The sequence below is a fragment of the Chlorocebus sabaeus genome, chromosome 15 (genome assembly GCF_047675955.1).
Source record: "Chlorocebus sabaeus isolate Y175 chromosome 15, mChlSab1.0.hap1, whole genome shotgun sequence".
Taxonomy (NCBI): Eukaryota; Metazoa; Chordata; class Mammalia; order Primates; family Cercopithecidae; genus Chlorocebus; species Chlorocebus sabaeus.
In genome coordinates this window covers 30,479,849-30,494,469 of record NC_132918.1, presented here as the reverse complement: position 1 = coordinate 30,494,469, position 14,621 = coordinate 30,479,849, and the positions used below count along the sequence as shown (strand labels likewise).

Genomic DNA, 14,621 nt, shown 5'->3' with positions numbered 1-14,621 from the left:
GCAGTACTAAATTTCAAAGAATAGAAGTACCCAGAACCCATGTGAAAATCCCATAGCTACCACTCCTGAGTTTGGAAGTCTCATTAAGACAGTGCAAATAAAATATCAAAAGGTATTTATTAAAATATATATTTTGTTATACTTTTAGAAATATTTCAAGATTTATATACATTAACTTTTGCAATCTTCCTGCTGGTAAAAATACAAAACAGCAGTATAAGAACCAGTTACTCATATTCAACTATATGCATACCTAACAAAATGAAGTCTTCCTAAAAACTAGCAAGATAAAAAATAATGTCAAATCTAAAATGGTATATATACTTATGTTTTTAGTTATTCTCTTATAGATTATAAACTCTTATTAACATTAATCTTGGCCTACTTCTTTAAAGTTGAGTGATAGCATGAACTCTGAAAAGAGAATGCATGGGTTCTCCCACAGCTATATGGCCTTGGGCAAGTCACTTGTCAGTTCCCTCATCTACAAAAAGTGGGGGTTAAAAATATTCACATCACACATATGAGAGATTAAGTAGCTTAACACATAATGGCTAACATACATTTCATTGCTTATTTGTTTTTCAAACTACAGGGCACTTTTATGGTGTGAATAGTATTTTAAGTAATCAATGCAACTTAGTATTTTTATCTCTACCTGAATATGTGTCTCCTTACCTCTACTATGCCCTTTAAATGTTCTTTACCCAAACAATAGTTAATTGTGCTAGGTGTAAGTCTGATACTAATCATAAATTGATATAATACAGTCATCTTAGTGTTAAGACTTGTTCTCAGCAGATAAGACTTTTAGGACTAGTTCCCTGAAAAGCTGTATTTATTTATGATAGTTTATGTGTAATCTGTAGGGCCAGAAGCATTGTCTAATCTGACCCAAAATGTCTTTTTGAACTAGATAAGGCTCTTCTTCAGTGATCCAAGAGCAGCCCCTTTGGGATTTCTGGAAAGCAAATCAACCTGCACTTAGGGTTGCATGAACAGTGGGCCAAAAGTCGTAACACATGCATCATAACTCCAGTCCCTGTTAAAGGGAAATAAAAGGCTTTGATTTAATAGGCCCTCTTAAGCAAAACAAATATAAGATTAAGTTATTGGTACTTTTGCATTAGCTTAAGGGAATGTGGTAGAAAATTTAAATGAGCTAAGATGAATAAAGTTGAAAACCAAACACCGCATATTCTTACTCATAGGTGGGAATTGAACAATGAGATCACTTGGACACAGGAAGGGGAACATCACACACTGGGGCGTATTGCGGGGAGGGATAGCATTAGGAGATACACCTAATGTAAATGACGAGTTAATGGGTGCAGCACACCAACATGGCACATGTATACATATGTAACCTGCATGTTGTACACATGTATCCTAGAACTTAAAGTATAATAAAGATGAATAAAGTCCACGATGCCATCAAAACCTGTTGCAGACCAAGTTACCAACATGATTCTGTTCTAGTAAGAATGAGTTTTTAATCCAAGAACTGATTTGATGAGCAGAAAAGTTAAATACAATCTTAAATTTACACTAACATAGAATATGACAAGTATTAAAACTGCTGGCCCCCAGGTACAGTGGCTCATGTCTGTAATCCCAGCACTTTGGGAGGCCAAGGTGGGCAGATCTCGAGTCCAGAACTTTGAGACCAACCTGGGCAATATGGCAAAACCTCGTTTCTACAAAAAACGTTTTTAATTAGCCAAGAATGGGGGTGTGTGCCTTGTCTCAGCTACATCAGAGGCAGAGGCGGGAGGATCAATTGAGCCTGGGTGGTCGAAACTGCAGTGAGTCATGACCAGACAACTGCACTCCAGCCTGGGCAACAAAGTGAGACCCAGTATCGAAAATTTCTTTTAAAAAGCCACTGTTCCCGAACAGTTATCCAAAAGCAATAGCTTTATTTGGAGTGAATGGTGATAAACATTTAGGGCTCTTAAACTATTTAAAACACAGGTATATTTGATCAAAAGATCTTTAAGCAATGCCTTATCACTTTAAGACTTTGTTGTTTGATTTTAAAACCTTTCTATCATCCTATTCACCCATTCAAAAGCTTCAAGCCATATCAAAATAAAGGTATACGTACTTTCAGGATTTTGCTATATATATAAAGAACTGTAAAGCCAATTAACTGCAGTATATAATAGTAAAATACAATATTGGTACAAGAATGTTTAAATGTCACAGCAACATTATGTCAACCTTCATAAAGCCAATAAAAATAGTGTATTTTTCAAATTAGATTTTCCCAAAGATTTGAATATTTCAGATATTTCTAACTTTGACATATTGCTAACCAAAAGCAACAAATATAAACTTTGTTTATATTAGTTGCAGCACTAATAAAGCTTAGTTTGCAATTTATTCATGCTGCCACCCTATTTTTCATTTAGCAATGTACAGAATGAGCCCATTTAAACAATTCAGATTGACGTTTTCAATGAGAAATTATTTTCCACATGAATTCCGTCAACAAATAGAAAATGTGACACAGTATATTCTTTACCTCATGCAGATTGTTAGATAAACTTTGGTAAACAGATAGAGAGGCTTCAGAAAACCATATTAAAGTGATTTCATTTAAAAAGGTTATTATGTGTTGGTTGAAAAAGAGTATTGACATCAGTATCACTGAAATTAATGTAACTACAACAATGTTTAAAATTTTAACAAATTCAATTTCCTTTTCATCCTTATCAGACCAGGAACATGGCATCCTTTTTGGAGAAATTTTCATTTTGGGAATGAGAACATTCTTAATTTGTCCAATTTCTGTTCTGCTCCATTCTTCTTTTAATATTTTGCTTACTCGAGGATAAATCTCGACAGGTTGAACCTCAGGAAGTGGTCTTTGTTTCAAGATCTCTACACGCTGGCGTACATCATCAACTTTTTCAAGAAATTTAAGTGTAGACTCTTCTTGTAAAGATGTTGTCAGTGTCATTAATTCAAGCTGCTGCTCTCTCATTTCCTTCATTCTTTCAATTTGTGGAGTATATTCTTGATTAATTAGATTGCCAACATCACAGAGAGCTGTTAGGAAACTTTTTTTTTTCTGTTCTAATGTATCATTAAGCTCCTTAAAATACTGGAGAACGACTTCCTTATCGCCTTGGACCATTTTCTCAGAATGAGATTTTTGTTCTTCCAGCTTTTCAATAAGATGGGTAAGATCTGTCCAGTGTGTGTCAGTCAACTGTTCAAGCAGTTTTTGAGGAGTGTCCTTTTCTTTGAAATAGGCACTTTGAAGGTCATCTATAGGATGACCAAGATGTTGACCTATGGTAAGGCAATGACCACAAACTAATTTTTTGTCTAGTAGACAGTAAACATTTAATGGTTGCCTGTAATGTTCAGGGCAGGTGACAATATCTGGATGGTCTTCTTGCTGGTATTTTTCAATAATAGCCCTTAATGCAAAATTAACAGGTAAAGATTCAATACCAGTTGGAGCAATTTCAATAATACTTCTGCAATTAGGGCACTTGAGTGGAATTCGTAAAGGTCTCCATATGTAAAAGTTACCAGATGCCTGAAGAATGTTTTCCAAACAATTTCTACAAAATGTATGAGAGCATGGCAGTACACGAGGATCTTCAAAAATACTGTAACATATGGGACAAGTTAACTCTTCCTCAAAATTGTGCATTTCCTGTCAAGAGAAAAGCTTATTTTAAGTTTACATAGAGACACTTGTACATATTATTTAACATTCTAGCATTAACCTCCAAATTGTTACTATACTGCTTGTCTTTTAAAAGAGAACAAGGTATTTTTAAAATGAAGCTTTCTGAGTAATTAAATTCCTAGTATATATGGTGAATAACTGATCACAATTAAGAGTTTATTCCTTAGGGACCAAAAGCATCCCAAACAAAGCGATTATCATTAATTTGTAGTAAAATGCTTCAAATTAAAGTTATTTAAATTTGTTGCTATGCGATATGGTCTGGCTGTGTCCCCACCCAAGTCTCATCTTGAATTGTAGCTCCCATAATTCCCACATGTTGTGGGAGGGACTCAGTGGTAGATAACTTGAGTCATCGGGGCAGTTCCCCCATACTGTTCTTGTGGTATCAGAGATCTGATGGTTTTTTAAGAGGAAACCCCTTTCCCTTGGCTCATTCTCTCTTCTTGTCTGCCGCCATGTGAGATGTGCCTTTCGCCTTCTGCCATGATTGTGAGGTCTCCCCAGACACGTGGAACTGTGAGTCCATTAAACCTCTTTTTCCTTATAAATTACCCAGTCTCGGGTATGTCTTTATCAGCAGCATGAAAACAGACTAATATACTATCTAATAAAGACTAAAATTCAAAGTGTTCTGTTAAAGTCTACTTAGTGATTACAACTATTTTGTGCAACTTTTTTTTTCTTTTTTTTTTTTTGTGAGACTGAGTCTCACTCTGTCACCCAGGCTGGAGTGCAGTGACATGATCTTGGCTCACTGCAAGTTCTGCCTCCCAGGTTCATGCCATTCTCCTGCCTCAGCCTCCCGAGCAGCTGGGACCACAGGCGTCCGCCACCACGCCCAGCTAATTTTTTGTATTTGTAGTAGAGACAGGGTTTCACCGTGTTAGCCAGGATGGTCTCGATCTCCTGACCTCGTGATCCGCCAGCCTCGGCCTCCCAAAGTGCTGGGATTACAGGCATGAGCCACCGCACCCAGCCTATTTTGGGCAACATTTTAACATTTAAGATGATAAAATCAAAACCAAGCACATATAATGAGTAGACAAGACTATTTCTATTATAACAAGTTAGGCTTAGCAAAAGTATATTCTTTAATACAAAAGGAGGAAACATGTCCCAGTTGGCTCAACAATGGTTTCTAAAGCAAGTTATCAAATTTCTCCATAGTAACTGTTACTACCATAAATTTTTTAGCTTCTTGAATTAAAATACAAGTATGCTTAAACCCCAGGATCAGCACAGTATAAATTTCTAAGGCAATAATTTTAACTTGGAGATTTAGAAGGCAGAAAAATTTTGAATTAATCCTTATAATAAAAATCAGTTTGAAAGATAAGAGTTGACTATGGTAACTGAATTACTGCCTTAATTTTTAAGTGAAAAACTAGAGCACTAAATGGTAAAGAACAAAAAGGAGACCATTAGTCATCTTTCCTTCATGAAAAAGTCTCTCAATCAGTATTTCTGAGACAGAAAAAGAAATGCAGCAATAGTTCAGAGACCATCTCTGACACAAGTAACTTGAATTCTTGGCAAGCTATTACTGGTATTTCCAGTAACAGAAGTCTGACCATTTTGCACCCTATCACCTCCTACTGTTTTCCTTTATATCTACCCTCAACGCAAGCCACAATTCTAAAGACTAGGTTACCCCTTGATAGAGAAAAATCAAGTTACACCACTGTTGAAAGTACCTTAGGCAAAACTTAAAAACCAAGTGCCATGGCTAGGCGCGGTGGCTCACGCCTGTAATCCCAGCACTTTGGCAGGCCAAGGCGGATGGATCACCTGAGGTCAGGAGTTTGAGACCAGCCTGACCAACGTGAAGAAACTCCGTCTCTACTAAAAATACAAAATTAGCCCGGTGTGGTGGCAAATGCCTGTAATCCCAGCTACTCGGGAGGCTGAGGCAGGAGAATTGCTTGAACCTGGGAGGCGGAGGTTGCTGTGAGCCAAGATTACACCATTGCACTCGCCTGAGCAACAAGAGCAAAACTCCGTCTCAAAAAAAAAAAAAAAAAAGACACCCAAGTGCCATTCACATAAAATATAAAGGTTACCAAATCACATGCCATAAAACTAACTTTTCAGATTAAAAATCTGTGAAAATAGCATCTAAAAGTAACTGCATTTTTAATAAAATGCAAACTTGGCTCCTTATCTTTACTATCTGTCAAACTCTTACTCTTTCTTCAGGGCTCAACTTGGGATGCCTTTCCCCAGATTAGGTCCCCTATTATTCTCATTAAACACTGCACTTTTACTTCATAGCACTTTAACAAGATTTTATTTAAAAGAATTTTGTAACTTTTCTGTATACATTAGAATGTAGGCCTCCTAGAAGGGCAGGAATTGTGTCTAAACTATGGTTATATTCCTGCAATTTAGGCACAACTTTTAACACAGCAGGCATTTACTTGTTATTGGTTCAATGAACAAATGCCTTTTCAGACACCTGTGGTAATACAGATTTTTGTTTCGGGACTTTTTTTTTTTTTTTTTTTTGCTCTTTTTTTTTTAATAGCAAAACCTCTGCTTCGGAAAAGGTGTAAAAGGAAAATCTATCAGAAAATATTCCATTCAGACTGACAGACCCTGAATGAGCCAAAGTGTGTCAAACAGAGACTTAAGCTTGAACGATGAAGCATTCCAACAAACTAAAGTAACTGAGCAACAGTAAAGATGACATTCACTGCAGATAAATTCAAGTGAGTGCATGTTGGCAAGACTTTACAACTTTACACCTACAGAAATCTCTGAACTCATACAGAAACCACCCAAGAAAAACAAATGTGTTTTTCAGAGTATTTCAGTGATGTCAGAATTCACATCGAAGGAATAAACAGAATAACACTTTGTAGGAAATAAAATTTGAGCAGTGGACATACATTTAATCGATTTAATATTATTGGAGCTATTCAATTGTTTAAGTAGCAAAACTAGTCCTAAAACAAAATCTAACTTTTGTCTCCAAACCCCTATTCTATGCTTGCAAAAAGCTAGGGAACAACTCTGATAATGCATTTAGGGGCCCAAAAGCTCAACTTTCTTTAAAATGAAAATATTCACGACATTGTAAAGCAAATCCTAAGCTTATATAAAATGGAAGCAGGCCAAAACAGGTGGATCACTTGAGGCCAGGAGTTCGAGACCAGCCTGTCCAACATGGTGAAACCCTGTATCTGCTAAAAACACAAAAATTAGCCAGGCATGGTGGCGCACATCTGTAATCCCTATAATCCCAGCTACTCTGGAAGCTGAGGCATGAGATGGCGCCACTGCACTCCAGCCTGGGCAACAGAGCAAGACTCTGTCTCAAAAAAAAAAAAAAAAAAGGAAGCAAAAATCATAGTTGGTCTCAAAGTTACTGCTATCATATGTAAAATTTTTAATAATACTTTTTAGACAAAAATTTGTAGATAACTTACAGATCACAGAAGTCAAAATCTATTCTCGGACTACCCTTTTCTCACTGGTTTATTTATTAAAAACTAATTTTAGGCAACAAATTGAAGAGAAACTAGAACTGAAAAATAACTGTGTAAGGTCAGGAACTTTCTGACTCTGGTTGCTGCCTGAGAAGTACACTAACTATATAGGTGGGCCAGGTGCAGTGGTTCACGCCTGTAATTCCAGCACTTTGGGAGGCAGAGGTGGCAAGATCACTCGAAGCCAGGAGTTCAAGACCAACCTGGGCAACACCGTGAGACCCTATCTCTACAAAAAATTAAACATTAGTCAGGCACAGTTATACATGCCTATAGTCCCAGCTACTCGGGAGACTGAGGCAGGAGGATCACTTGAGCCCAAGAAGTTGAGGCTGCAGTGAGCCACGACTGCCACTGCACTCCAGCCTAGGCAACAGAGCAAGACCCTTTTTTTTTCTTTTAAAAAAAAAAAGGTGGCTACCATGCTTACAGGCTAGTTCTTTCAGAAACCGGTATGAAATTTTATGCAGCAGGAATTTTCCACAACCAGTCTAGGCTTCTGGAAGGAAGAAAAAGAGCAAAAATTAATCTAGGATGAACATCTTGGATTTAGCTATGCTGTATGTAGGTTTCCAAACAGTAAAAACATCAATAACACTGGAAACAATAAGACAATGGAGTAATGCCTTTGATATTCTCAGAAAAAAAAAAATAGCTTCCAAAATGGAAAATAAAATTCTATACATAGAAAAAAAACAATAAATTTTTATATAAAGACAGTTTGACAACATAAGATCTCAAAAATGAATAACCTTCTGCCAACTCTTTCTAAAGACGCTACTGCAGGGAGAAAAGAAAAGCAAGAATGTTCACCAGCATAATGGTGAAATAAATTCCAGGACAACTGTGAAAGCCTAGAGAAGAGTCACTCTAGAAGAGGAAGGCAGATCCAGAAGACAGATCTCTTTTTTGTTTTTTGAAATGGAGTCTCACTCTGTCACCCAGGCTGGAGTGCAGTGACGCAATCTCCGCTCACTGCAAGCTCCGCCTCCTGGGTTCATGCCATTCTCCTGCCTCAGCTTCCCAAGTAGCTGGGACTACAGGCACCCGCCACCACGCCCGGCTAATTTTTCTGTATTTTTAGTAGAGACGGGGTTTCACCATGATAGCCAGGATGGTCTTGATCTCCTGACCTCATGATCTGCCTGCCTCGACCTCCCAAAGTGCTGGGATTACAGGCGTGCAGAAGACAGATGTTTAAGTAAATAAATGGAACTGATAGAAATGCTTCATGTATCTGAAACATACTGAGAGGTAACTAAATTTAGGGGGGAAAATGATAGAATCACGAAAAGAGGAAATATTAATATTATAGTATATGGCTCAGCTGTCACTGTAACAGTCATAATATTGTAAATATCAAATACTGATTTTACCAAAGAGTAACAAAATTATATTGAGGGGGAAAATACAGTAAGGAAACAGTTTAAGAACTAAATCTTAATTTTTCCTTATAAGAAAGTCAATACATACTTAAAAAATAAAGAAACCACAAAAAATAAGTATCTAGAAATTTAGAAGAAAATACCAAAAGAAATGTTAAAAAAGATAAAAGTGACTGCTTCTAGAGGGTAAGAATCTGTTTTTCATTATAAATTATGGTTTCACTTTTAACTATTAAGCAATTAAAAATATAATACAATTTTAAAGAAAGAAAGAGAATCCTACAAGTATCCACATAGAAAAGAAGGATGAAAAAAGGAAAACAAAACCAAAGGTCTCAGAATTCTCCTCTGGAAGACTGGAATTTCTAAAATTGGAATGTCCACAGTAATTACCTCCCACACGAGCTGTCCTATAATGTGGCTTTGCTTCTACTCCCTGCACATGAAGAGTTGAAATCTATTCTCCCCCTATTAGAATATGTGTGGGCCATGTGACTGCTCTGACCAAGAAGATACAGTATAAGTGATGTGGTGAGTTCTAGGTATAGCCCTTAACTAGCTTGGCAGGTTGCTGCCTCTGAGCCACAAACTGCTATGTAAGAAGTCCAGGCTACTTTGCTGAAGAGACAGGCCAAACAGAAGGGCAAGGAATTGCCAGACACATGAGTGAAAAAGACATCTTGAACATTTGGCCAGCCAAGCTTTCAGATATTTGTTACACAGCAGGAAATAACCAGAACATCACCAGCAACAAGGAATGCTAGAACACAATGTAGCAATGTCCACAAGGTCTAGAAGGAAAGGGATATGAGCTGAGAATTCTGTACACAGTCAACACATAATTTATTCATGTGAAACAACAGAAATACTCTTCAGTAAAATCTACAGAGCTAAAAAAAACTACATGGGCAGAGTTGACACCATACACTTTCCTTACCAAACCAAAAGGAATATAAAATAATTCAACTTAAAAAAAGAGGGGAAAAAAACAAGGAAAAGTGGGAAAAAAAGAATAAAGATAAGCCTGGTGTGATGGCTCACACCTGTAATCCCAGCACTTTGGAAGGCCAAGGTGGGAGAATCACTTGAGCCCAGCAGTTTGAGACCAGCCCTGGCAACACAGTGAAACCCCATTCTCTATAAAAAATAAAAAGCTTAGCTAAGCATGGTGTCGCACGCCTGTTAGTCCCAGCTACTCAGGAGGCTGAGGAGGGAGGATTGCTCGAGCCTGGGAGGTCCAGGCTGCAGTGAGCCATGAGCCATGGTCATTCCACTGCATTCCAGCCTAGACTACGGAGCCACACCTTGTCTCAAAAGACAAAATAATAATAAAGATAAATGGAAGATGATAATGAACTAGAAAACTTAAATTGCTAGAACTGACTGGGCACTGTGGCTGACACCTATAATCCCAGCACTTTGGGAGGCCGAGGCAGGCAGATCATCTGAAGTCAGGAGTTCGAGACCAGCCTGGCCAAAATGGCAAAACCCCATCTCTACTAAAAATACAAAAATAAGCTGGGCAGGGTGGCAGGCGCCTATAATCCCAGGTACTCAGGAAGCTGAGGAAGGAGAATCGCTTGAACCCGGGAGGCAGAGGTTGCAGTGAGTCGAGATCATGCCATTGCAATCCAGTCTGAGTGACAGAGCAAGACTATGTCTCAAAAAAATAAAAAATAAAAATGCTAGAACTGATAAACCCAAGAGATGGCTCTTTTTGAGACTGAGACTTGCTCTGTCACCAGGGCTGGAACGCAGTGGTGAGACCATGGCTCACTGCAGCCTCAACTTCCCAGGCTCAAACAATCTTCCCAGCTCAGCCTCCCAAGTAGCTGATAGGCACATGTCAACACACGTGCCTAATGTTTTTATGCTTTGTAGAGATAGGGTCTCACTATGTTGCCCAGGCTGGTCTCAAATTCCTGGCCTCAAAAGATCCTACCCCCTCAGCCTCCCAAAGGGCTGGGATTATAGCTGTGAGTCACCATGACCAGTCTAAGAGTTAGTTATTTAAGTAAATAAACAAGCCATTAGCTATCTGTGATAGGCAGCCTCTAAAATGGCCCCCAATGACCTGCACTTCCTGGATACTCTTGAAATCTCTCCCTTGAGTGTGGACTAGGCCCTACTCAACTGTTCCAGAGTACAAATATGAAAAGTTTGCTAAATGTTTTGAAGACAGTACAACATGATTCCAAAACTTGAGACAATACAAACTAAAAATGGACTAATTTCAAAAATGGACACTCATGTGAAATTCTAAATATAATGTTAGCAAAAACAAATACAGGAGTACATTTAAAAAAACACTGCACCATGACTAAATAAGGTTCTTTCCAGAAATATAAAGTTAATTCAATAACAAAAAATCTATTAATATAATTCACTCAATTAGTTCCATGGAAAAAAAATTTACGTTCACATTATATGTGAAAAAAGCATATATAATATTAAAACCAATAAGCAGTCCTCAAAGACAGAAAGTAGAATGGTAGTTGCCAGGGCTTGAGAGCAGGGAAGACGTAGAGTTATCATTTAATGCAAGGGTCCCCAACCCTCCCTACCCACCCTGCACCCCCGCCATGGCAGCCGGCAAGCCCGCCTGAGCAAAGCCTCCTGCCAGATCAGTGGTAGCATTAGATTCTCATAAGAGTGTGAACCCTACCGTGAACTGCGCACGCGAGGGAACTAGGTTGTAGCTCATTGTGAGAATCTAATGCCTGATGATGTGTGGCAGAACAGTTTTATCCCAAAACCATGTAGCACCCACCCGCACCTGTCCATGGAAAAATTGTCTTCCTTGACACTGGTCCCTGGTACCAAAAATGTTGAGGACTGCTGGTTTAATGGGTACACAGTTTGTTTGGGAAGATGAAAAAGTTACGGAGATAGTTGGTGGTGATAATTACAAAACAATCTGAATGTATTTAATACCACCAAACTGTATACTTAAAAATATTAAAATGGTAAATTTTATGTTTAGTATATTTTACACAATTAAAAAAAATGTTCAAGTGTCTTGCCTATTATCCAGTCTTTCTTTTGCTAAATGAATTTGAATCAATTTATACTACTGTATGTTTTTAAAAAGCAAAAAAGTAAAATAATCCATGTAAAATGTATTTTCCTCTAGTGAGTACTAAGCTCATGTAGAAACCAGTACCTCAAGATTTCCTGCTTCTCTTTTAAAAGTCACCAAGAAATATAAATATAAAAAAATGAATCTTCTCAGAAAGAAATCTGAGGCTAAATCACTCTACTGACAAATTATTTCACTAACGTCTTGTGTTTAAGTGTCAAAACAAATACATTTCTGAATTTCCACACTTTTTATTAAGTCTTTCTCCAGAGGACCAATTCACTAGGGAGCCTCCCTGATGTCTAACTGGCATATTAGGTAATAGACAGTATAACAGATGATTAAATAGCACCAAAAATATCATTACCCATTCTCTTGTGTAAACCAGTTTTTAAGCTTTAATTCACTAATGCTTTCCTGCCTTTCAACTCTAAACATGAACAGTTGTAAAACATTCATTACATTTCACAGCCTCTGAAATGAAAATATTTTTACCACATTATAGAATTCGATGACTTGCCCCATGACTTCTAGTGAGTCAGCTTTAAGTATAGAAAAATTCAAGCAGTGCCACCACCCAAATTGGGGCTCACATCTTTGTGGCCCTAACTGATAAAGAAGAAATACATTTCATGCAATTGAAGACTTACTTAAGAAATAACTACAACTGCATCATTTATATACATATATAAGATTTTTTAACACTGTTGCGGAAAGTTTGAGAAACAAGATTTTTAAAAATAATTCTGCCACATATAAATATACAAAAATAATGAGAGATCACCTTAACTTTCTCAAATTAAAAAAAAAATCCTATGGTCAGCTGATTTTAACTCTTTGTCCATCTGTACTATTTTATTTCATTTTGATATCAACCTGTTTTCCTAAACTAAAAAATAAAAAAAACTAAAAACAAAACAAAAAAAGACTATTAATTCAATTTAACCAGGAACTGACTTGAGAAGTTAAGGCTTTAATTACTTTTGTTATACTTTTCAAAGTAAAAATATATCTGGTGGGAAATATTCATCAACGTGTTTGGTGAAAGGCAATGTCAAAACTAACATTACCTAAAATCAAAATTTCACCTTGCCAGATTAAATAGCTACTTACTCATTTAAAAACACCAATATATGAATGCATAGTGAAGAAGTATCCAGGTAACTTAATTTGCAGTTTTGTGTAGTTCTGCAGATCTGTATGTCTAAAATAACAGCTCTGCATGTGTTTTGAGATGTACACATTCTTGTAAAATTTCTAGACAGATGTACGAAAGAGTTGAGTGACTACCTTTAAGGTACAGATCGGAGAAGGAAGCTGTTTTTCACTTTATGCTCCGCTCCTTCGGTAAGATGGTTGGAATTTGATACACCATCAACATAATGTTTTTTCAAAAGACTTCTAAATTTCACTTTATAGTTTAAATGATACACTCTGTAAAAACTCAGTTAAAATGTTTTTCATATTTACTTAATCTCCCAGAACTTACCTACTTTGTTGATCTCCTGGTTTGGGGACTGAATACACTCCAACTCCTCCAGAATCTTTTATTCTTATTCTAAAATTAAAATAATGTTATCCTTAATGCTTTCAATTTATTGTCTCATGTCATAAAAATGGTTGTTAGTTCACTGTCTTTGATGTTTATCTTCACTATGCTTCACTGTTTTCCGAAAAGTCACAAACACCAACACAGTTGCTGGAGCTGCAGTAGAGGTATCGCTTGTTCCTTGAAAATCCGAACTCTGACCAAACAGATGGTCACAAAGGACTTCTTTACAACGTCAAGTAGCTTATGAGCTCTCGACAATATTACCCACCAATGGCGATGGCAGAAAAAACATTCACGGTCATTTTAGAGTGCTTAAAATTAACTGCAAGACAAAAGCATCTATGGGAGTAAAACACTTTCCCAGCTCAAAATTATAATTGATTTAGTATAGTTTGCTCATCTCTCTGTTCTGCCATTTCAATGCTGTGGTACCTGAGTCAGTATTATCAAATACCTCTCAAAAGTGAGGCTTCACATCTGTAAAATGGGTAACTGCACCTATCCCACTTAAGTCCTACAAGCACCTCCCACAAAGGGGCTCAAAATGGCAGTACTCTTCCCCTCCCCCTCTGAAAGCTCCACTCTCCCAGGCCTCCCTCCTAAAGCGCCTCCGCCTCCGCCTCCGCAACCGCCGGACCCCAAGCCCCGCGGGGCTGACCGACTCGGCCTGGCCCAGCTCACCCTGGCCACCACAGAGCGCCTCCTCCCTCACAGGAACGCAGCTCCACAGTGGAGAGACGGGAGAATGGTTCCCCAAACTCCAGTGTGGGACAAGTGGGAATGAGTGCAGGTCCCAAGCCACTCCCTCCATCGTCACGCCCCCAGGACTCCCCAGCAAACACACTGGAACACCAGCCTGTGCTACAGGAAAAGAAAAGGACTCAGAGCCACCTTCTCGGATCCGTAAAGGTCCTTAGACTCACCGCGGGGAGGAGGCGGACTAGGCGACTCCACAGCGCCGAAACAGAGAGCCACCGGCTCCAGGCTGCTGCTGAGAGTCGCCCAGAGTCCCCGCCCTCCTCCGCCCCGAAGGGCTTCAGGTGCCCAGGCCGGGCAGGGCCGCGCGGAGCCTCGCGGCGCAGGCGCAGTGTGCAGGCAGCGTTCAACTGCGCGGCATCGGCCAATGGGAACTATTGCTGGGCTGGTTCGAAAGTAAACGGCGGACGGCGCGGCCCGAGGCAGGTGGCGGCGGTCAGTTCGAGGCTGGCGCCTAGTTTTCCACGCCTGCGTGCTAGGCGCAGGCCGCCTCTCGGAAGTTTGGCCTCGAAGGAGCGGCTCTCTAGCCTGTGGGGAGCTTCGGCCGGTGGGCTTCGCGAGCTGGGGTCCCGCCTGGGGCATCTGGATGGCACCGGTAGTCGGGGGGAGAGCACTGGGCTGAGCACAGGAGAAGTGGCTTTGGAACACT

At 38.9% G+C, this 14,621-nt stretch overlaps 1 protein-coding gene across 4 annotated transcripts; it reads right to left on the bottom strand.

Moving 5' to 3' along the window:
• Window positions 1-1,478: 1,478 nt before the first annotated feature.
• TRIM59 (tripartite motif containing 59) lies at window positions 1,479-14,177 on the bottom strand. Of its 4 annotated transcripts, none has more exons than XM_038002662.2 (3): window positions 14,140-14,177; window positions 13,154-13,222; window positions 1,479-3,673 (listed from the first exon to the last, which is right to left on the bottom strand). In XM_038002662.2, the coding sequence occupies exon 3, from the start codon at window positions 3,668-3,670 to the stop codon at window positions 2,459-2,461; it is 1,212 nt and encodes a 403-aa protein (XP_037858590.2). In that variant the 5' UTR covers window positions 3,671-3,673; window positions 13,154-13,222; window positions 14,140-14,177; the 3' UTR covers window positions 1,479-2,458. The 4 variants fall into 4 exon arrangements, 3 of the variants coding, with proteins under 3 accessions (XP_037858590.2, XP_008006723.3, XP_072879585.1); XM_008008532.3 differs by lacking the exon at window positions 14,140-14,177 and adding an exon at window positions 13,898-14,067; XM_073023484.1 differs by lacking the exons at window positions 13,154-13,222; window positions 14,140-14,177 and adding an exon at window positions 7,631-7,699.
• Window positions 14,178-14,621: the final 444 nt, after the last annotated feature.